Source organism: Erpetoichthys calabaricus, chromosome 14 (assembly GCF_900747795.2).
Source record: "Erpetoichthys calabaricus chromosome 14, fErpCal1.3, whole genome shotgun sequence".
Lineage (NCBI taxonomy): Eukaryota > Metazoa > Chordata > Cladistia > Polypteriformes > Polypteridae > Erpetoichthys > Erpetoichthys calabaricus.
In genome coordinates, this window is record NC_041407.2 from 25190085 (window position 1) to 25215050 (window position 24966).

At 43.8% G+C, this 24966-nt stretch overlaps 1 protein-coding gene across 4 annotated transcripts in view; it reads right to left on the bottom strand.

The window, feature by feature from the left end:
* Nucleotides 1-892: 892 nt before the first annotated feature.
* The window catches only part of prkcab (protein kinase C, alpha, b), a 141934-nt gene continuing 117860 nt past the window's right edge, over nucleotides 893-24966 (bottom strand). For all 4 annotated transcript variants that reach the window (XM_028818924.2, XM_051919074.1, XM_051919076.1 and 1 more), the window contains 4 exons: nucleotides 11189-11269; nucleotides 10616-10723; nucleotides 7060-7200; nucleotides 893-2874 (listed from right to left, as the gene is read on the bottom strand). In XM_028818924.2, the coding sequence (XP_028674757.1) occupies nucleotides 2710-2874; nucleotides 7060-7200; nucleotides 10616-10723; nucleotides 11189-11269 (495 nt within the window). In that variant the 3' untranslated portion in view covers nucleotides 893-2709. The remainder of the gene's footprint in view (nucleotides 2875-7059; nucleotides 7201-10615; nucleotides 10724-11188; nucleotides 11270-24966) is intronic.

The window sequence follows — 24966 nt, forward strand, 5'->3', positions numbered from 1 at the left end:
GCTGCTGCTGGAGTATGTGAATTTCCCCTTGGGATTAATAAAGTATCTATCTATCTATCTATCTATCTATCTATCTATCTATCTATCTATCTATCTATCTATCTATCTATCTATCTATCTAGGGGCCATTTTGAAGTGCAGGTCTCGGGTTAATCCTGGGCCACATTTGGGAAGCAAGGCTTTCTTTGGGAATTTAGTGTCAATAATGACAACCCAAGGAGTGTCAGGGGTGTGAAGGTCAGCGCTTTTTCAGGTTTCGGTAAGCGGCCAAAGGGTTAAGCCTGCCAACTTGACTTGGTGATGTGCTGGTCACATTCAGTAAAGAAGCGGATGCTTTCTTTGATCTCCCCCTGCTGTTCATGTTTTCATTTTCAGTAAAGTGAAATATTTGGACCCTTTAGCCTAAGTTACTACAGGTAAGTAGGGTGCACACACTTTAATGAAATGGGCTAATATGGACCCCCAAACACTGTATTCTCTAGTCTTCCCATATTCTGCCACACCGCTGATGGCCGCAGTTTTAATAAATGGTTTCATATCTAACCCCCTTCCTTGGTTGCATGAAGACCCTTCCTGTTGGTAGATGCTACAGTCATTCCCAATGTATTCAGTTTTCAGCCTGGAATAGCCACTCCACAGAATCCAATGGCACGCTGACCAGTCATACTGCTTTAGGCGGACGTTGAGGAAAATCATGAGGCAGTGATTGAGGTCAGTAACAGGGTGGATGATGTGGAGGGGGTCCACTGCCATGGCTGCTTCATGCATGTTCCAAGTCAGGCCTCAGTGCCGGTAGACTAATGGCGGCATTGCCCCAGTTTCCTTCCACTTAATGGTTTCCATCATCAGGATCTGGTGTGGCACCTCACTCCATTTCAGCCAGACACTCAGGTTTAGTTGTTATCACTTTATTTTATTGATGCCGTTAAGCTACAATCAGCAGCGGGACAAAGCAGAACATGCGGCTCATGGGTGCTTCTAAACCGTACGAGGGAGGAGGAGGCGGGACATGATACATGTGGGCGTGACCAGGTCGCAGGGGGCGGAGCACATACATGGTCACGACTGACTGGTAGTGCAAACGTAATCATAAACTCTAACCCTACCTGGTGGGAGAAAGTGGACATGATGGAAGTACATTGTAGAACACACCGTATGGTGCTTTATAAAGATTAGAGGAATGATTGCTTTTATACACAAAATTAAAATCAAACTTGGAAACAAAAAATCAAGTATAGATGAGGGGATGAATGGATGAACACAGTGGGTTCGGTCCAGAAGGGTCACAAATACACCTGTTATAATATAATGGGGTTCCCTGCCAGTGATGGGCAATCAAAGCCTGGCCGCTTTTCCCCTTGGGAGGTGCCAGGTGGAGTAGACTGGTGGGGCATTCCATAGCGAAAATCCGCCTCCAAGCCCCAACCACATTAGGGCATTACCTTGTGAAACAGCTGTTGGAGACCCCTGGCACCGACACGCCCGCTGGCTTCTTTCCACTTTGATTTTTGGCACACAAGGAAATGCAGGCGTGAGCGCACATACACGTACAGCTGTGAGGGGTGTCTGTACCCAGGATGCACCCACACGGATGTCCCCTCTGCTGCCCGCCTCGCTGTTCAGAAGCACCCCCTTCTGCGTTCTTTCCGAGTTTATTACTATGGTATAACATACAGAATATAAAAAGTAGCAAATAGGGGGGTTACAGAGGAGCTCATTCTTTCACATACAGACACTGCGCACCAATTAAAAGAAATGCGTGCTGTAGTCAGTTTATGGCAGAGTCAGCTAGAAACATGCAGGAACTGCTGGGGGGGGGTTTGGGGGGGTCTAGGTCTATCATGCCATGCCATGGCCCCTCGCCACCCACAAAGGCCTCTTCACTGTCAGTTTAAATACATGGAGCCCTGTGCAACATCCCCACTCTGGTTTGCTCATTTCCTCTGAGAAACAAATTCACCCCCTGGCGTTTCAGGATGGCAAAATGCGGGCCACCCTCCCCTAAACCTAAAGACGCCCGAGTCCATGCCATGGTAAAAGCCAGTGATGTCTGCCAGCCCTGGCACGGGTCGGGTATAATGGTGTCTGACTCCATTTACAGACCGAAAACCACACACCCTGAAATCCATTGTTTAGTGTGGCACGGCAGCACATGGGCATACTGAATGTGTTGGCACGGGTCCTGCATTACTGGCACCTTTATTTCACCTTCCAGCTGTCTGATTGCTTTTGAAGGTGTTTATACTGCCCCAGTGGACAAACTCAAAGTACGATAAAATAAAATAAAAAAAGAAAATAATAAGATTGAAAAGAGGAATCCTACAGCAAAGCAAGCCTAGCTGGCCGGGAGCGAGTGTGCCTCCCACTCGCCACCCTCCCTGCCAGTCACAGAAAGAACGTGCCTGTCGGTGCCTTGATTGACCCCTGAAGGTTTGACAGGAACGCTGGGAAGACTGCGATAGAAATCCAGAGCCTGGGCGGGGGGAAGGAGGGAGGGCTTTTGGGTAGAGAGAAAACTGGCCAGAAAGTAGACAGGGGGGCACCCCCCCACGGGCACAGGAGAACAGGCCAGGTGATCCCATAGCTCGGTGCCACTGTGCTCGTTTTGGGGGTAGAGGGGTGGGAGGATCTGGGAGTTGAATTAGTTACAAGAGTTCACTCCTGCACGGCTGTTATCCTCTCGCTCCTAGTGCTGGGCCACGACCGTCTTCATACGGCACACTGTAGCATCGGGTGGGTGAACTGTGGGTTGATGTAGGAGAATCCCTCAAATTCCGTCTGGTCGATGTTGGTGATGACTAGCTGGTCAGGAGGCGTCAGCATGGGCAGGGTACGCGTGAAGAACTTGTCGAAGTTTTCGGCAGCTTTTCCACACTGTGGACACACAAGGAGAGATACAGAGGGTTAAAGAAGAGGGCGGGCAGACGTACAGGGGGGCATCTGAGCTCACCCACAGTGCTAAGGCCCCATTTATTGCAGAAAAATTCCATTTAAAGGATGGCACTGGAAATTCTCACAGATATTTTTTGTTTAGCTCATTGGTGCCTCAATACGTACATTTCAGATGCACCTTTCAGAGGTCCCCCCCCACCACCCCTTCCTCTTTCAGACCTCTGACCCACCAATGGGGAAGGCGAGGATACCAAGAGCGGTGGGCAGCAATCTGAAGGCCGATGTTAACCAAAGAAAAACATCCAGTCCCAAAGAGAAGTGAACGAAATAATAAGAGAAGAGACCGCCCAGAGCTGAAGGGTCTTTAAAGCGTTACCATGGTAACCAATTTGTGCTCGGAGGAGGACGGCTGGTGATTTATTGACTGGCTTGTGTCCTTCCTCTGTGCAGTCTCTAATTAGACAGGCACCAGCCCCCATAATTAGATTTACTACTCGCTATATGGTGAAAGGGGTTCAAGGGAGACCAGGTGGGATGAGCTGCTACACACCAGACTACCCCCCCCCCCCCCCTCATATGATCTGACAGGATATGAAGTAGGGTGACCCCTCCCCCCCCCATTCTCCCAGGAGGAACCCCATGAGAGCTGATAGCCAGCATAACACTTGGATTATGGTGCGTCACACAGGCTGAGGGGGCTTGCTCCATTTTCAGGTGACCCATTTTTATTTTCCAGAACTGCACCATCCCACCTGCTAATTGGCCAGAACTTCCTCGTAGTGACGAAGATGGATTAGGGCTACACACGAGGTTCACACAGCCTTTTTGTTCCGTGGCTCATTAGGAGCTGAGTGGGCAGAGAGTGATGAGACAGGCAGCACCAGAGCCAGTGGCGATTTCATCTCACCTTTCCTCTTTAAATTACCTTTCAAGGTGAGGAAAGCAGCTCCAGGAATGACCCAGCAGGCAGCGTTGGCACAAATAACCACCATAGGCCAACTTGGGGGGGAGGTCAAACCTGCAAGATTGATGGCCCTGGGAGTTCAGCGGATGAAGTAGGAGCAATGCACAGCTTTAGAGACATCACAGGCCAGAGACAGTGAGAGGCAATCAAATGTGAAGGGGGTGGGCAAGGAGGGCTATTTCCAGAATAAGTCACCTCCCGCTCGCTGGTACAAACAAGTTAGAGAAGGAGAGAATGGGTGGGACCATCCTGTAAAAGCAACCCTCTCCTGGTTAAGAATGGACAATCTCCAGTCAAGAGAGAAAGCCTTCACTGTAACGAGTCAGAGAGAGTGACCCCAATAAAAACTAAGACCTCCTGGTGAAAAGACAGATTGTGTCTGTATGTGTCTGGGAATTCAAGTTCACGCCCACCCTCCAAGTAAAACACGCACACATACACTGATCACCCACAACATCCAAACCACCTGCTTAATATTGTGTAGGCCCCCCTCGCACCACCAAAACAGGTCTGACCTGTCAAGGCTTGGACTCCGCAAGACCACCGAAGGCATCCTGTGGTATCTGGAACCAGGATGCTAGCAGCAGATCCTTCAACTCCCGTAAGTTGCAAGGTGGGGCCTCCATGGTGTCTCAGTTGGCTTGAGATCTGAGGAAAATGGAGGCCAAGTCGACACCGTGAACTCTCTGTAAAGTTCCTCAAAGTATTCTTCAACAAGTGTTTTAGTATGGTGTGGCACATTATCCTGTTAAAAGACGCCACTGCCATTAGGGATTACCACTGCCATGAAGAGGTACAGTTAGGTCCATGAATATTTGGACAGAGACAACTTTTTTCTAATTTTGGTTCTGTACATTACCACAACGAATTTTAAATGAAACAACTCAGATGCAGTTGAAGTGCAGACTTTTAGCTTTAATTCAGTGGGGTGAACAAAACAACTGCATAAAAATGTGAGGCAACTAAAGCATTTTTTTAACACAATCCCTTCATTTCAGGGGCTCAAAAGTAATTGGACAATTGACTCAAAGGCTATTTCATGGGCAGGTGTGGGCAAGTCCGTTGTTATGTCATTATCAATTAAGCAGATAAAAGGCCTGGAGTTGATTTGAGGTGTGGTGCTTGCATGTGGAAGATTTTGCTGTGAACAGACAACATGCGGTCAAAGGAGCTCTCCATGCAGGTGAAAGAAGCCATCCTTAAGCTGCGAAAACAGAAAAAACCCATCCGAGAAATTGCTACAATATTACGAGTGGCAAAATCTACAGTTTGGTACATCCTGAGAAAGAAGGCAAGCACCGATGAACTCAGAAACGCAAAAAGACCTGGACGTCCACGGAAGACAACAGTGGTGGATGATCGCAGAATCATTTCCATGGTGAAGAGAATCCCCTTCACAACAGCCAACCAAGTGAACAACACTCTCCAGGGGGTCGGCGTATCGATATCTAAGTCTACCATAAAGAGAAGACTGCATGAAAGTAAATACAGAGGGTGCACTGCAAGGTGCAAGCCACTCATAAGCCTCAAGAATAGAAAGGCTAGATTGGACTTTGCTAAAGAACATCTAAAAAAGCCAGCACAGTTCTGGAAAAACATTCTTTGGACAGATGAAACCAAGATCAACCTCTACCAGAATGATGGCAAGAAAAAAGTATTGAGAAGGCGTGGAACAGCTCATTATCCAAAGCATACCACATCATCTGTAAAACACGGTGGAGGCAGTGTGATGGCTTGGGAGTGCATGGCTGCCAGTGGCACTGGGACACTAGTGTTTATTGATGATGTGACACAGGACAGAAGCAGCAGAATGAATTCTGAGGTGTTCAGAGACATACTGTCTGCTCAAATCCAGCTAAATGCAGTCAAATTGATTGGGCGGCGTTTCATGATACAGATGGACAATGACCCAAAACATACAGCCAAAGCAACCCAGGAGTTTATTAAAGCAAAGAAGTGGAAAATTCTTGAATGGCCAAGTCAGTCACCTGATCTTAACCCAACTGAGCATGCATTTCACTTGTTGAAGACTAAACTTCAGACAGAAAGGCCCACAAACAAACAGCAACTGAAAGCCGCTGCAGTAAAGGCCTGGCAGAGCATTAAAAAGGAGGAAACCCAGCATCTGGTGATGTCCAGGAGTTCAAGACTTCAGGCTGTCATTGCCAGAGAAGGGTTTTCAACCAAGTATTAGAAAAGAACATTTTATTTCCAGTTATTTAATTTGTCCAATTACTTTTGAGCCCCTGAAATGAAGGGATTGTGTTCAAAAAATGCTTTAGTTGCCTCACATTTTTATGCAATCATTTTGTTCACCCCACTGAATTAAAGCTGAAAGTCTGCACTTCAACTGCATCGGAGTTGTTTCATTTAAAATTCATTGTGGTAATGTACAGAACCAGAATTAGAAAAAAGTTGTCTGTCCAAATATTTACGGACCTAACTGTATATGTGGTCTGCAACAATTTTTTGGGAGGTGGTATGGTTTAGCTAGAGTCTCGACCCTGGCTTGAGTGTATTTTTTTTTGGATATTTTTGTGGTGTTTTAATTATCATTTAGCATATTGTATTACAGATGATGCTTTTGGTCTGTCTGTGTAATATGTGTTGAACTTGGTTTTGTTTGTGTTATGCACTGCATGCACTGAGTTATGTGCTTTGCGTTTTGTGGGTGGATCCTCAGGAGGCGGGTCCTCATGGTGTCACACCTGAAGCCCCGCCCTCCCAGCCTAAATCTTTATTCCCTGGCTGAAAGTCAAGATCCTTCAGAGTGGCAGGAGTTTTGTGGAGTTCAGTTCTGTTCTTTGGATTTTTTTGGTTTGTTTTTTGCTCTACTTTTGGTGCACCCTTTTGCTATTTGTGCCCTGCTTTGTTTGCTTGTTTTTGTAATTCATTTTTATAATTAATCATTAGAAATTGTGTTTCTAAGCACCAGAGGTTTTATGTTTCCTCTCCCTTCTCTTGTAGATGGGCTTAGTTTTTGGTAATTCTTTTGGGTGCTCCAATTTTTGTGCCTGTGTAGGAGGAAGTTCACTCAAAACTTTGAGGAAGGCGACGTTTTCCTTTTTGAGGCCTTCTGACAATTTTTGCTTGAGGTTCAGTTCAGGGGGATAGACTTTATTTTTTGGGAGCCAGAAAATCTACTGTATGACACCCATTGCTGGTTGGGGGCCCAGTTCATGTCCTGTTATGCCCATACTCACCACTTTGGGTTTGAAGGGTGGCTGGATCTCCCGGTTTTCCAGCTTCTCCCAGTCGATTCTCCTGAAGAACGCATGCTCCTTAACATCCCGCTCACCTTCAGAGCCACAGCCCAAGCGCTTGGCAGGGTGTTTTGTCATCAGCTGTCATGGGGGGGGAAAGGGAGAAAACATAAAAGTAGAGGGTAAGTCAGTGTGGAGGGTAACACCAAGATGTTTATCTAGTGACTAATGGATGACAGTAATTTTTAAGTCTAGAGATGTGGAGTATTGGTGTGCATACTGTTAATGTCCTCCACGAGCATGGTACTGCCGTGGTTCGCCATCGATGACATGAAAACAGACAATACCGTAATGCCTAGTAGTAAAAATGCTGGAACACTGGACTGAAAGTGGCGTCTCTGTCCGTAATGTTGTGTGAACCTGAGTAAGTCATGTAGAATTTGATAAAAATTTATTTACAGATGTTCTAGGGGGCTTCACCCCCTGCTCACTTTGCTCGCCAACCCACTGGCCTGTGCTATACGCCAGCCACTTCATGTCTCTGCCGCTCGCGTATGTGGATTTCACTTTCACCAAACAACAAATCTTTTAATTCTCGCGGATACGCCTCTTCATTGGGAAGAAACACTACTTTTCCCTGATGGCAACATGAATTAGACAATCTACAAGTCTCTCACTTAAAGTTTAAATCTGAACAATATATTCAATCTCTTTTCACTGTTCCGTTATTTCACTGAGTAATAATTTCTGTTTGTTAGCGCTAATGCAATCTTTACTATCATTTGTTTGAGATTTTTGAATTTTAGGACTTTCATTATGTGACGACGCCGGTCCCCTACAGAGTCTGTTGAACCAACACCGTCGATAGTTATGACCGAGATGAGCTGACAAATGAGGATAATTCACTGATGATGCCAGAGGATGGTGGAAAAAGTGCTCAAGTGCTTTTATTAACAGAAAAGTCAAAACGCAAGTAAAACCAACAAAAGCGTTGGTTATAAAGATCTCCAGATCACTTTGACTAAAATCGGTGTCCGACAAGCCAGAGTCCAATTCAGAATAATAAAATAAACGCAAAACGTTGTCCTCTGAGTAATTTTGCTTTGCGCATTTGCTTCACTCTGTTGCCAGAAGTCGATGCCATTCTAGGTGCTCTTTACTCTGTGCTGGCGTTCAACGACAAGTCAAGAGTCTAACGTTCCCCCTAGCAAAGAGGGTCTACCTATAAAGTAACGGTGAGTTTTGTCGACAGTTACAGCTGATTATCACCCTTGGATGTCGATTAAAGCCGCCCTCAACCACGTTGTCAACAGAAGCTGACATCCGCCCTAAAAGCGTTAATCTATGAATAAAAGGGTAACCCTTCTCCAGCCTGTTCTGGTTGTCTGTCTAATTGTTTGGGTTTATAGACATAAAAGAAAAGAGGAAATACAATACGTATTTAACTACAATGGCAGTCAACCTGACCGTGTAGCTATAGGTGGGCTTAGGGGCATTCTGTTATGGTTTATGCAGTAAAGAGTCTAAAAGGGTCACCCTAGGACCCCACCACCGGAGAGGAGGTAGGGAGCATGTGCTGATTATAGTGCGTTGCTGCACCCACCACATAACGAACTACTCAGATTGGGACCTGAATGCAGCGGGTGACAGTGAGAGGTTTTTATTATGGTGGCTGGAGTGCCAATCCTGCCACCAACCCCTGAGTTTTCCCTGCAAGTTGGAGGGAAAACCCTCACAGGTGGAGCAGTGGTAGTGCTGCTGCTTTGCAGTAAGGAGACTATGGAAGATTGTGGGTTCGGTTCCTCCCTGTGTGGATAGCGCTTTGAGTACTGAGAAAAGCGCTATATAAATGTAATTAATTATTTATTATTATTATTATTAACGTTATACCCAGGATGAAGCAATTGCAGGTTAAGGGCCTTGCTCAACGGCCCGACGGAGTAGAGTCACGTCTGGCATTTACGGGATTCAAACCAGCAAACTTCCACTTGCTGGCACAGATCCCTAGCCTCTGAGCCACCACTCCGCCCATCATGGATAATGGAGTTAGCCAGATAGGCCATAATAATAATATCCTCCTTCACCATCTGGCTGCAGATGCCATACTTTCTAGGGGGCCTGCAGCTTGGCACATTGATGCCAAGCTGGTGAAATCTTTTCCTTTTATTGTTAAAGAACTATATGATACAGAAGTGTGGATTCCTTTTGTTCCCTGCTGTTCCAGGTCAGAGACACAAGGAGCCACAGACCAGGTCAGCTTAAGATGGAGGGGATTCCACACACGAATCATGGTAGGCCATTGAAACTAAAAGTATGTTTTGGATTACAGGAGGAGGGGGAAACCTCTGAGAATAACTTTGTGAATTTCCCCTTGGGATTAATAAAGTATCTATCTGGAAAAAATACTGCTCAATTTCGAGGAATTAAACACTATTTCCGCATTATATAAAATCTTATTAGAGTCCCTACCTTTCAAAGATCCAAGAGGACATTGGGAAGAAGATCTCTTAATCAATATATCAGAAAAGGAGTGGAAGGTAGCAAAGCAGAGAATTCACTCGAGTTCTATATGTGCAAAGCATAGAATTATTCAACTAAAAATTATATATCGAGCTCATCTGTCTCGCTTAAAACTGTCCAAAATGTTTCCAGGCCAGGATCCAACCTGCGAACGCTGCAACCAAGCTCCTGCCTCACTGGGTCACATGTTCTGGGCCTGCACCAAACTAACATCATTTTGGATAAAAATTTTTAAGTGCCTTTCAGACAGCCTTGGGGTCACAATCCCTCCTAACCCACTAACAGCTGTGTTCGGTGTTCTTCCAGATGGACTTGAATTGGAGAAGGACAAGCAAACGGTGATTGCATTCACTACACTTTTGGCACGCAGACTTATTTTGATAAATTGGAAGAATCCTAATTCTCCTCTTATAAGTCAGTGGGAAACCGATGTTTTATAATATTTGAAATTGGAAAAAATCAAATTCTCAGTTAGAGGATCTGTACAGAATTTTTTAAAACCTGCCAGGATCTAATCAATATTATTTCAGTATAAGAGAAATAACTATTACTGCATTTAATTCCCTTCTCCATCTCTTATTTACATATATATTTACTTCTCCCTTTCTTTTGTTTAATGTTGCCTTATTAAAAAGCCCTAAGCAATTTTCCTTTAGCAAAGCTCTCCTTCTCAGGGGTGGGGTTTGATTAGTCTTCAATTTTGTTGGGTTATAAATTGATCTATTTGTATGGAATGATTACAATGAAAATTAATAAAATAAAAATATAAAAAAAAATATCTATCTATCTATCTATCTATCTATCTATCTATCTATCTATCTATCTATCTATCTATCTATCTATCTATCTATCTATCTATCTATCTATCTATCTATCTATCTATCTATCTATCTATCTATCTAATAAGAACACAGAACTCACCCTGACAGGAATCCCACCAGTTTGAAGAGGCTGTCCTTTAAATCCCCTGAATTCCAATTTAAAATCTCCAGTACACTTTCACAGTAAAGCATTGTGGGCATGGGTCGTTACTCACCCCTTTGCAGATAGACACAGCCTCCTTAGACATGGACTTTGGGTATGAGACATTGTGCTCCATGATGGACTGGAACAGTTCATCCTCATCCTCACCGTCAAAGGGGGGCTGCAGGTGAAAAGCAGAAGTTAGGCTGGTTACCTTCTGGAAGGCTTCACTCATTTTATTATTTTGTACTATAAACAGGGGCATATAGAGGGGCTACAGACCACAGGTGACTCCACCTATGGCAAGGAGCCATGCAGGGACAGGCCCACCACGTCTCACTGAAGCAACTATAGATTGTGGACAACTGGAACACTTGTTTAGAACACCGGATTGGGCAGCTAATTTTTCTGATTAATGGTGGACACAACACCAGCATGTTGCAATGTCAGCTGCAAATGTGTGGTCTTATCAGAGAGGCCACAAAACGTAACAAAGATGTCACGTATAACATGTACACATGTCATCAAGTAGGAGTGGGCTCATCTGCAATGCCCCCAGATTTTAAAGAGCTTTTTCAGTTTTTATGCTGACTTTCAATCTACCTTTCTTACCCAAATGCTCAGCCACATTTACCCCAGTTCTTACCTGCCCAGCAAGCATCTCATACAGCAGCACTCCATAGGCCCACCAGTCCACGGACCGGCCATAAGGCTGATAAGCGATTATCTGTCGGGTCAAAGGAAGAGAAGATAAAGAGCACTGAGACAAGTCAGCCATACTGCCCTGCTCCCCCCAGTACTCATAGCAAACCTCGTCCTGCCCATTGCAGCTCCTGGGACTCACAAATTATCTCCCACATCCTGGACTCAAAGTATTCTGCTCCAGGACTTTGCCCAAAAACCTTAATGCGGCACTTCACTGTCCCACGTCAGGTAAGCTCATCTGTGCTAATTACAACAAAGTTCTGTATTTTAAAAATTCTTGGTGTGTTACATATTTGTAGCAGCAATACGTGACTTAAGAACTTCAACTCCCAGCAGACCTTACTGTGGCCCTGATTGGATGTCTTAGGAGAGCGCAGGGGCTGCTGGGAATAAGATCAGCCAGTGGGAGCTTTGAAAAGGGAAGCCACCTAGTCAGTAAGGGGGTTCAGAAGTCTGGAGTTTGTGTCAGTGTTCAGTCCTCTGTTCTGCCGTCAGTATCATCTGCCTTTGGATTATCGCTTTGTGCCTGCCTGTCGTGTGAGTACTGCGTCAGATTGGTTTTCGTTCTTCATCAAAGGGAACGTTCCCAGTCTCATCAACCATCAATGCATCAGGAATAGCAGTAGGACCATTTTACATTACTCACAGCGAGCTCTTCTCTGGATTTTCTCTTCTGTATCATTTCCACATCATCTGTTGTCGTTTCATATGGACAGTGAATTGGACTTTGTGTTTATTGTGCACGTTGTTGTTTATGGGTTTTGTTATATGTCTGATTGCCAGCAGGAGATGGACGGAGGGATTGTTTTGTTAGTTGATTATATCCTGCTATTTTTATTTAATACATTAGTGTTGATTACTGTTTAATCCAATTGTTTCTGTGTCTTTGTGTGCAAGTGGTGCGAGTCAGGCCGAGGCTGGGGTCCACAATGAAAAAATTAATAAATCACTGTCCTTGCAGCGGTGTGAATCTTAGCGACACTGTGCCCCCTACATGTTGGTCTGATATGCAAGTAATGATTTCTTTGCACACGTGACAATATCAAGACTACATTTACTTTTGGTATTGCCTCACTCCTTAAGGCTCCTGATAAGTAAAAATTCTTGACCCCAAATTGTTCTTGATCTCAGGTTCACTTCGTTGATAGAATATAAAGTCTCTTGGGACTCCAGTAAGTATATAAGAAATACTGTATAATTATCAAAGACACCTCTGGAGCACACCAGGCAAGATGCATGTTCTTCCCTTGTAGTCACAGATGTGCTAAATTCCTTTGTTTGGACAAAGCTTTCCCAGACACAAATATACAAGAGCATCTTTAGCATGTAGGTGATGCATAGCATACAAATTATCGCTAAGAACATTTTCTTAAAAAGATCAGAGGATGAATTAGACATGAATATGGAACATATTCTTGTTGCTGAGACTCAAGGTCAGAATTGTCTGCATACTTCAAAGCTAGGGTTGCCAGATTAGAAAATTAGAAATGCAGGACACTCTTAAAATTTCTTTCTATATTACTATATATATAAATTTAATTTATGCATGCCCCCTACACACCCAGACCAATACATTATATAAAAGTAGAGACATAAGTTAAGCAAGGATTTTAATGGGTTATGAGAGAAACAAAAGTAATATCATTTGAAAATGATTTAACACAAGCTAAAAACAAATCTGTAAAAGTGAAATCATTTGAAAATATTTATTTAATACATACCACGGAGAAATATTATTATTATTTAATACAGGCAGTTAGAAAAAAAGTGGGCCGTGGCAAGTAGTAACAATACGCTTTGTTGACACTGTATGTTGCAATGCTGATCCAGAACTGCACAGCAGTGCGGCTGGAGAGCAAAACAGTAAGAGTGTCGCTGTCCTCAGCCAACCATAGCAACTGAACAAGCTGCAAACAGGCAGCAAACACGAGTTTCCTTATTACATTTGGGTTATTTTCATCAAGAGAATCTGAGAAAAGAAAGTATAATTACTTATAAAGTTGTCTCTCCTGTAATTCCATCACATTGGCCACTCAACTGGGTATTGTCATTTGGTCCAACCCTGTCAGGATGCCAGCATACCCACTTCTGCACTGGCATTTTTTTGCGTGTCTCCTGGCCAAGGCGGGATGATCCTCACCTTCCATCATGCCCTTACCATATGACCTGTGATCACGTGTGTCAGCATTCTGCTGTAGTTGGACTTGGACTGCTTTTATCCAAACTCATGCTGTGTGATTGCTGTTAGCAGTAACTGATGGGGGGGTTTGAAGACAGAAAGAGAGCTATTTCTTATTTATCCTTTTTACACCATTAAAGATTCATGCCAACACAACAATAGGCTTCATAGCCATAACACCGGGCAATCTCTTATATATATTTCTCTTCTGGTTCGTCTTGCTTCCACTTCAAAACCGGTCCCGCCCACACGCAGCCGACACGGCATTTCTCGATTCCTATTCGTCCTCTTCCATGTCATGCACTATACTGGCCTGCTGAGCGTAATACATCCAAGAAGTACTCGAGGTGCTGTCACGACGGTAAAGTAGCTTTACCACCTTTGCGGGAGCCACCTGTGTCTTTGCAACAGCTTCTTACACAGCAAACATCAGAAGCTAAAAATGATCGTGAACACATTCGAAAATACAACTCTTCTCTAGCGTTTGCTTCCATGGGTGCACAGATAACTCAACCTCCTGGCCACGGACCATACTGTTTTAAAATACACGGGCAAATTTATCACCAAATGTCTCCACTATACGCTAACACTTCTACCTCTCCAGGATATGGACAGTTGTATGTTTTTGACACAGCGCAAGCTACTGAAGTACGCTCACAAAATAAAGCAAACTCTGCATGCAGCGAAAATTTACTTCTCCAGCTAGATTCCATGCTCAGAACCATCAACCCCTTCGCTAAATCATACAAACACATGCATGAAATCGCTCAATTCAATCCAAAAGCATCTGTATGAATGGTTTTCAAGGAAACCCTAAGTAGGATTTACGACGATACAATGTCCCGACATGTCACACCGATGTTGCAGCGATTCTGTCTTTTCCACCAAAACACCTATGCACAACTGCGTCTTTCAAGAAGTATTTATTTCTTCTTGATTTCTGAATTCCTTTCTCACCGTTTTCCGTTCCCATTCTTACACCGCCGTATGCTATGGCGGGCATCGGCTAGTAATTTGAAATCTAGGTCAAAGCTACATATATAAAAGTGTACTACTTAAGACTACAAAATGTCAACAAAAGTTCAGAACCAATGTTTTTATGACTAAACAGTGAACTTTATGAGCTGGAATATCAAAGGTCTCAATCATGAATTAAAGAGAAAGAAAGTATTCACTCACTTAACAGGTTTAAATGCCAAAATAGTATTTTTACAGGTAACTCCAATAATAAGTAAGGACTAGTTTTGGTTGGAACGGGATTGGATGGACCAAATCTTTCACTCCGGCTCAACAACGAAAACTAGGGATGTGGGAATCTTAATACACAGAACTACGTAAGACGTATTATGTGATTTTGAAAGGCGGTTTATCTAATACTGCAGAGATTCTGATAAATATTTATGCACCTACAATGGATGATAGTGATTTCATCCAAAATGTTTTTTTGTCTATTCCTAATGTGTACTCTCATAAAATTATAATGGCTGGAGACTTTAATCGTGTTTTAAAGCAGTGACTGAGATCCAAGCTTAGGCTCCGCTTCAAAGCATTTAGTTTACATTATTGGGGAGGCGGGCCTGATCAGATGGTACAAAATTGTGGGGGGACCTTGGTTTAAAAACGTTTGGGAGCTTCTGCTGTTTGTTACTTCTTCTCTACGGCATCCCCCACACAGTACATGTGTACTTGCAAAAATAAAGTAACCTGATATTGTAGCACTCACCCTCAGGAGGACTGTAAACGGTGTTCTCAGATTTTTCAGGTTAAGGTTGTTCTATACTCACTAATTATGGTGCCGGAAAGCTCGATGTGTTGCATGTTGATTAGCACATGCAAGTAAGAATGTCACTGTACTCTGTTCATGTGACAGTAACGACCCTATAAAACTATAAAGAAGTGGTCCCACTCTCTCCCTTCTTTGACGCAGATGCTTCTGGGGTTATTTTCAGCCAGAGAGGCGGGATAGTGCTCTTTCAAAATTGCCGTGTAATTACAGTTTTCACAGCGCCACTTAGCTCTTTACAGCTGATGGGAGAATCATTAGTGCGTTCTGTGATCAGTTAATATGGTGTTGTAAACATTGAACGAGAGAGACACAGCGGCACAGAAACACTAACCTTGTCATTACTCATCTGTAGCAGACGTCATCTGGGAGGCCATGGATCACTGCTGAGGAGCCCCTTTGAATACTGGCACCAGTGGCCCTTCAGCTCTGATCAGGAGGAGGTTCAAATGTTTAACATCTTTTCATTTTCATTTTTGGGAATCCCTGCTTCCACATGCAGTATGACTGTTTGTGGGGCAGCAAGGCAACACTAGCAGCCATACCACCTGCACTTCAGAATAAATTATCCACCTGAAGGTAAGTAGTACTTGGATGGGAGACCATCCAGGAAAAGCTTGGGATGCTCCTAGAAGTGGTGCTGGTGAGGCCAACAGGGGACGCTTGCCCTGTAAAATGGCGCCATTCTTCAATGAGGTCCTGAATCTCTGTGGTCATTAAAGATCCCTGGGCATCCTTCATGAAGAGTAGGGTGTATCCTGCTGTTTTGGCTAAATTGCCCACCACAGCCTAGTCATGCTGACTCCTAATCATGCCCGTTCTCTAACTGGCTAACTTTCCCTCACCCCTTCACCACCTGACAACTAATGAGTGGTGAGCATACTGGCACAAAAATGGCTGCCGTCACATCATCCAGGTTTGTGCTACACATTAGTCGCGGTTGAAGTGGCACCCCACTCACTGAAGTGCTATATAAATGTAAAGAATTTCTATTATTGTACAATGACACCACTATATAATGGCAGCCGACCGTGGAATGTGACAGCCACATGGAAGAGCAAACAATTCAAGTGACTCGAAATAAGAGACACCATCAGCGGTTAAACAAACAGGCTTATGAAGTGGACCACCCATTGGGCGCTGCATCCCTGGTGGACTTTGAAGCTTCAAAAACGGGCCTGCTGCCTAACAGGGCTGCTTTTGTCACATACAGGCCCGGCCTTTATAAATAAAACATGGCAAACCAATTTATTACTGAGTTGAATGGAAAGGAAGTTTTTCATCTTCACAATAACGTGTCGTCCGCAAAAGGTCAGCACTGACCTACAGTGTTAAGTCTCTTCATTTGGACCACCACCCAAGTCAAACAGGAGGGTTTTAGGCAGCATGAGACATGACACTGGGCCAGAATTAACCAGGATATATATTAAATAAAAATAGCCAAGTATCTGACAAGATGTATAATGAAATCCTTAAAAAGGTATAATGCTGGCCAGCTTTATGCGTGACAGGATGGTGGTCTTCCTTGTGGCTAGTGCCCATTTGCCTTGCTAACAGACATTCCTTCGCTAGTGTAAGAACAGCATGTCTGACTGCAACTGGAGCTGGAGCAGAGGATGTGCCAAAAGATAACTGGCAAAAGGCAATTCAGTGTCCTGACCCAGGAGTTCCAAAAGCACTTCAAAAGGTTGCCCTCTAGTTTTGGGGAGTAAATCCCATCAAAACTGACTAGATGCAAAAAAAAAGCCTTGAAAAACCTTTACTAAATAAAGGTTTATTTTGACAAAAGGCTCGGCAATACACAAAGTTAACAAGAGCACGAAGGAATTGTCTGAATAGGCAATCCAAAGACAAAGTTGAAAACAGAGCACAGGTTCAAAAAAATCCAGGAATTTACAAAGTAAAGGCAAAGGTACAGGTAGACACAAGAAACACTCCACTCCCTACCCTAACACGTTTGAAATGAACTGCCAGGCACTATGGAAGGCCCTCCAATATAAAGGGTAGAGGGAGGGCAGTTCCTGGTGGTGATGGGGAACCACCCACAAAACACACAGGACTGTAATCAAATAAACACAAAGAATATACAGTCACTGGCCACTTTATTAGGTACACCTTGGTAGTGCCGGGTTGGACCCCCTTTTGCCTTCAGAACTGCCATAATTCATTGAGGCATACATTCAACAGGGTGCTGGAAACATTCCTCATGGATTGTGGTCCATATTGACATGATACCATCACACAGTTGCTGCAGATTTGTCAGCTGCACATCCATTGTGCGAAACTCCCATTACACCACATCCCAAAGGTGCTCTGTTGGATTGAGATCTGGTGACTATGGAGGCCATTTGAGTGCAGTGAACTCATTGTCTTGTTCAAGAAACCAGATTGAGAATGTTGTGAGGTTTGTGACATGGCGCGTCATCCTGCTGGAAGTAGCCATCAGAAGATGGGAACATTGCGGTCATAGAGGGATGGACATGGTCAGCAACAATACTCAGGTAGGCTGTGGCATTTGAATGAGGCTCATTTGGTACTAAGGGGCCTAAAGTGTGCCAAGAAAACATTCCCCACAACAATACACCACCACCAGCAGCCTGAACTGTTGATACAAGGCAGGATGGATCCACGCTTTTATGTTGTTGATGCCAAATTCTGATCCTACCATCTGAATGTCGCAGCAGAAATTGAGACTCATCAGACCAGGCAACATTTTCCAATCTTCTGTTGCCCAATTTTGGTGAGCCCGTGTGAATTATAGCCTCAGTTGCCTGTTCTTAGCTGACGGGAGTGGCACCCGGTGTGGTCTCCTGCTGCTGTAGCCCATCTGCTTCAAGGTTCGACGTGTTGTGTGTTCAGAGATGCTCTTCTGCACACCTTGGTTGTTACGAGTGGTTATTTGAGTTACTGTTGCCTTTCTATCAGCTTGAAGCAGTCTGCCCATTCTCCTTTGACCTCTGGCATCAACAAGGCATTTTCGCCCAGAGAACTGCCGCTCACTGGATATTTTTCCTTTTTTCAGATCATTCTCTGTAAACCCTAGAGATGGCTGTGTGTGAAAATCCCAGTAGAGCAACAGCGTCTGAAATACTCAGACCAGCCCATCTGGCACCAACAGCCATGCCACATTCAAAGTCACTTCAATCACCTTTCTACCCCATTTTGATGCTCGGTTTGAATTTCAGCAGGTCATCTTTTCAATGTCTGCATGCCGAAATGCATTGAGCTGCTGTCATGTGGTTTGCGGATTAAGTATTTGCGTTAACAAGCAGTTGAATAGGTGTACCTAATAAAGTGGCCAGTGAGTGTACATAATAAACAAAAGAAATATTAATAGAAATAAATGATATAAAATTAGACAAAATGGACAAGAGACACAACTTTGAACCCCAGTCAGAGGAGAAATGCTGAGACATGACACTGAGGCACACTTATCAAGTCATGCAGGTGCAACAGAGGCCAGCACGGGCCAGGGACCGGTTCAGGGTAGGGTCCTGACAGAGGACAGAGCAAGGAGGTCTTGAATTATAGTGAGGATTAAGATCAGGAGATGAAAAAGTATTTTTAAAAGCGTGGCCAAAACTGTGATCAAGGTGCAGGCAAAAACTGGAACCAAACGGGACAGAAAAATACTAAACAATAAGGGACAAAACAACCTTGAAATCAAAAAAGAGAGAGGATTCCAAAAACCCCAAGAAAACTAGCGCCAGCTTGGGATTCTTTTCCTTTAACTACAGAAAAGATTAAATTCTTTGGCGTTCCTTCTGAGGGATACCCGAAACGTTAGGTGTCATGCAACACATCCTCATCAGTCACATGCCAGTGTCCAGAGGGAAAAATGAAACGGGAAATTGAAGAGCAAAATCTGTGCTGTCTATCAACTGAGGTTTAGTCAGGAATTATTTTTAGGAACCACAAATTTGAGAGAAAATGAGAAATCAGGAGATGACCTGAAGAAGTCGGAATCCACACATGGGTTGTAATCGGGAAGACAATCTATATATATAAAATCCCTGTGTGCGTCCAGGTGTCCATGTGTGGGTGTCTTCTGGTGAAGTGCGCATGCGCGGGGCACGGTGCGATGCGCGATATTACTGTCAGAGAAAGTTACAGGCGTTTTACGGAAATACAAACCAGTATTACTGCGAGAGGAAATTAAAGGTACACAATACAGTGACGCATATTACAGCCACATACAAGCCAGTATTACTGTCAGAGGAGATTAAAGGCATATTACCTACGCGCACGCCTGTATTACCGCCAGAGAAAATTAAAGGTATATTACGGACGTACAAGCCAGCGGACGTACAAGACGGTATCCTTCAATAAGGGCGCGCACAAAAAGGCGAGCCTCAAAAGGGCGACCTCAATTGGGCACAGCGAATAAAGGCGCGCGTAAATAAAGCACCTCTGTTGCTCTTCACATATTCCAGAGCCATTTGAACTAAATTATCTACGAACGCCTTTATTCGCCGTGCTCAATTGAGGTCGCCCTTTTTGTGCGCGCCCTTATTGAATAGAGCCGTACAAGACAGTATTACTGTCACAGAAAATTAAAGACACACAATACACGGCGGCAGCCCACGAAGAACGGTCAGCTCAGCAAGTAAACATCAACAAAAGAAAGGCTGAAAGAAAGAAAAATACGACCAACAAAAAGAATGAGGTCAAAGTCCCTTGCCATTTAATATAGACTGTTCCTACTAATGTTTATGAACTACTGTTCTAGCGCCCGTTATTGTAACGGGCTAAATGACTAGTAATTAAATAAGAACGCTCATAATTGTGTCGTCAGAATCGCAGACAGAGAACAGAGCTGTGAATTGTAAGCCAAAAGGGGATAGACGTAACTAGAGTCATGAAACACAAACGGTGAATTCACAAACTTACAAATTCAAAATGACCATGACTAGATGACCGAGTATGTTCTGTGCTGGCTTTTTTTTATATAAAACTGCACTAGTGATGTCAGGATGTGAGACCTCTGGGAATCACTTGCCAGCAACAGGAAACGAAAGTCACATGGGATTGACTTTTTGTATTTAAGACAGGACTCATAACCAATGAATGAGAGCGAGAGGCGGTTCTTTAATTCAAAAAGTCAATCCCATGAGGCTTTTTTTTTCCTGTTATTTATTTTATAATATTTTATCAAAAACACATGCACACTTTGAGCATACAACTAGATGACTGACATGTGGATTATGCGACACGAGTGACTATGGACGTTTGGCGTTGCACAGTATTGGTCACCATTGGCTTGTATCCAATCATAAACCTTTTTTCTATCTAGTCTGTTTGAGAAAATGAGATTGAAAATTTATGTCAGCCATCACTACACATTACAGGGGGCTCTGAATACCCCACTGTGCAGCAGGCATGGCCCTGTAGAGATTCTTCCAGTTAGTAAGAGGTGGGCTGAACTCAGAAAGAGGGAACAATAAAAGTTGCTCCATTACTTAAAGTGAGCCTTCGGTGTTCGATGTGACAGAACAATGGGGCCATTTCTCTCTCAGGTGAAGGCATCGCTAACAGCTGCTTAGAAAGTGAGGAGGGCATCCAAGTACATCAATTAGGGCAGGCATCTGTAGCTGAGCACTCCATCGATGGCTTCTCATTTCAGTCTCTGAGCAGAGCAGCTGCGACCCTCGGGGAAAGTGGAAGAGTGGCTGCGGATTTGATCCCTTGATGACATTAGCAGATCACTTACAGCTGATACCAAAATAGATTGGCCATAATTACAGTGCAAAATAAGCTGGCACCCCCCTGGGTCAACAGTCTCTTGTGGCTTGGGTTGCTCTGTGCCGTGCCCTGCTCTTCTCCCTCAAGAAGAATACGCCAGGCATCTGGAAGGAAAGTGGGCTTTTGTGACATTGTTGATTTAGAATGACACCCCCAATTACCTCTACGCCATTCACATTTCTTTCTTACGCATTCACTGCAACCTCCGCCACATCTGAAGCATTTCCTCCTCCGAAAATGGGCTCCCTTCCACTGAGCTTCAACATGGCCAAGATATTTTCCATTTTGCCTCTTAACGGCAGCACAAAGACTCGCAGTAGGTTTGTTACTTGATGTGATATCCGCAGATGACAGCAAGTCAGTTCCTGCACGGGCATCGGTCTGATGTCTGCAGAATGAACCGTGAATGAATGTAAACTTCACGTGATGACTGCATAAAACGGTATTCACAGTTCCAGCAGGCCCACAGACTAAAGAACTGTGAAGGTGAAGTCAATTTATCGAAAATGAAAGAACACATGAAGATAACCACACTCGGTTAATAATAATAATAATAATAATAATAATAATAATAATTTACATTTATATAGCTCAATTCTCACTACTCAAACTGCTTCTCTGCATAGTGAGTGGGGAGCCACTTCTCTCACTTTTTATCCGTAGCTATGGACTGGGTTATCATTTTTATGCAGGTGATACTCAACTCTACTTCAATGTTAAAAGTGGAACTTCATCAGAGCTTTCTCAGCTCACAACCTGCCTTAGTGAAATTAAAACCTGGATGGAGCAGAACTCTTTAAAGTTAAATTGCAATAAAACTGAACTCCTGCAAATTGGGACTAAAATGCAACTTAATAAAATGAGCTCCTTCCCAGTCCATCTTGGCGGTGATCTCATCAGACCTGCCTCTACTGGAAAGAATCTTGGTGTCATTTTTGATTCCTCCCTCTCTTATTCTGCCCACATAAATCACATTAAGAAACCATAACATATCGCGTGTTCGCTCCTTCCTCTCCTTTTCTAACGCTGAGAAACTTGTCCATGCTTTTATCACATCCCGCATCGATTATTGTAATTCCCTACTGGCATTTGCCCCTTCTAATCTTATATCACAGCTCCAGCTTATTCAAAACTCAGCAGCGAGCACATCACACCCATCCTGCTCCGTCTTCACTGGCTCCCTGTGTCTTACAGAATCGAATATAAAATCCTACTAATAACCTACAAAGCCTTAAATAACCTCGCGCCAAACTACATCAGTGACCTTCTCCATCACTCTGTGCCTGCCCGCCCACTAAGGTCCTCTGATTCTGGTAATCTTGTTGTGCCCCTCACTAATCTACACTCCATGGGTGACAGGGCCTTCAGCTGTATAGCGCCCAGACTCTGGAATGACCTACCGAAATGAATCAGGTCAGCTGACTCCATGAATTCTTTTAAAAAACAACTCAAAACTCATCTGTTCAGGAAGGCTGTTAGCTCTACTTGACTTTATTACCCTTCTTTCAGTTTACTTCTCTGTCAAGATGCTCATGTAACCTGTACGTGTGTGCTATGCCATCAATTATGTTGTCTGTTTCTTTTTTTTTTCAGAATTCACTATCTTAATCTTCTTTATTTATTTATCTGGTTTGTACAATGCTATATACTGTATACGCTGCCGTTCTTTATTATATTCTGTAAGTGCCTTGAGCATGGGAAAGGCGCTATATAAATAAAATGTATTATTATTATTATTAACGTGCAGCACCCACCTGGATGATGCGATGGCAGCCATTTTTGTCCCAGTATGCACACCACACAGTAGCTGTTAGGTGGTGAAGTAATGAGAGACAGTTATCCAATTAGAGACATGAGATGATTAAGGGGCCAGACAAGGCCATGGTGGGCAATTGAAGCTGGATATCGGGATACACCCTGCTCTTTACAAAGGATGCCCAGAGATCTTTAATGACCACAGAGAGTCAGTACTGTACCTCACTGAAGGATGGTGCTATTTTTACAACACGGTGTCCCTGTGTCTGCACTGTGGCATTGGGAGCCACATTCAGACCACAGGGAAAGCGCCCCCTGATGGCCTCACCAGACCTCTTCAAACAAGAACCCAAGCTTTTCCTAGATGGTCTCCCATCTAATTGCTGCTTAGCTTCAGGAGGGTGACCTCTTCTGAAGTGCCACTGCTATGGCTGCTGGGTCTGTGTTTCATAAGGGGACATTCTGTGTGGTCCATATGGGGACTTGCATGGTGGTTAAGGCTTTGGACTTCAAATCCTGAGGTCGAGGGTTCAAATCCCACTACTGACTCTGTGTGACCCTGAGCAAGTCACTTACTTCACCTGCCTGCGCTCCAATTGGAAAAACAAAGGAAATGTAACCAAGTGCATCTCAAATATTAGATAAAGGCATCAGCCAAATAATAAGGAATAATCTGCCGTCCGATGAAATTGAATTACCTGGGTGGGCACATACACCCTGCAATGGGTTAGCATTTTGCCAAAAACACTTTAACAAATTAGTAGCAAAAAAAATACACCACGGTGAGGAAGAAAAAATGTAAAAAAAATTTTAGAAGGAAAGAAGAAGGGAATATAAAGGTTGAACTTCAAAAGTAAATTAGGAAGGCAGACGCTACTGATCCGCTTCCTTCAATTCAGCTGGAAGCAGTGAAACAGGAAATCGGAAGGCATTTGGGACTCGCTTAAAAGTCAGAGCGTGACATTCAGAAGATGAGAGCTAATAAAAAAGGAAGGCGAGAATTAACACGTTAAGAGGCGACACAACTAATAAATTAGGAAAAGAAGGAACAGCGCATTAAGAGCAGAGAAGTTATAAATGAGGAAAACGAGCCGCAGTGACAGCTTGAAAAGAAGAACAAATACACCAAGGCTTAGGAGGGAGACAATTAATACACCATTAAGACGATTTGATCCAGCACCTGGGGTGCGAAATCCTGGAGCCAATTGCTGTCTGTGTTGAGTTGATATGTTCTTCTTGTACCTGAGTGGGTTTCCTTGCAGGTAACTCCAGTTTTCCACCCATATCCCAAAATATGTGCTACTTCGGTTAGCTGAAAAATATGACTATGAATCAGTGTACGTGGGAATGGGCACTGGCGTCCCCTCCAGGCAAGTTTCCCACCATGCGACCACTGGTGCCAGAGAACATTCTGGCTCTCCTGGGACTCTGAGACTACGTACTCATCACCAGGCTGAAATGACTCAGATTCGATTTTTTGCCATAATGTAACACAAATCTTGTATTTTCAAGGCTGTGTGGACCCAACAATCCGATCTTTTCAAATCCTTACTTTCATATGTGGTCCCTGATGTAACCGATTTGTGGCCACACGATATAAATGCAGATGTTCTATCAGATGGTTGTGGCGAGTGCCCTCTTCTACGCAGTGGTGTGCTGGGGAGGCAGCATTAAGAAGAAGGATGCCTCACACCTGGACAAACTGGTGAGGAAGGTAGGCTCTATTGTTGGCATAGAGCTGGACGGTTTGACATCCGTAGCAGATCAACGGGCACTCAGCAGGCTCCTATCAATTATGGAGAATCCACTACATCCATTAAACAGTGTCATCTCCAGACAGAGGAGCTGTTTCAGCGACAGACTGCTGTCACTGTCCTGCTCCACTGACAGACTGAGAAGATCATTCCTCCCCCAAACTATGCGACTCTTCAATTCCACCAGAGGGGGTAAACGTTGAACATTATTCAAGTTATTGTCTGTTTTTTACCTGCATTTTTTTATTACTCTTTAATTTAATATTTTTTGCTGCTGGAGTATGTGAATTTCCCCCTGGGATTAATAAAGTATCTATCTATCTATCTATCTATCTATCTATCTATCTATCTATCTATCTATCTATCTATCTATCTATCTATCTATCTATCTATCTATCTATCTATCTAAATGAGAATTGCGGTTACTCTGTGGTTAAGATGAGGGTTGTGGAAGGAGTCAAGTAAATCAAGCGACGAAAACATGGAATCCAAATGGCTGTTCGGCA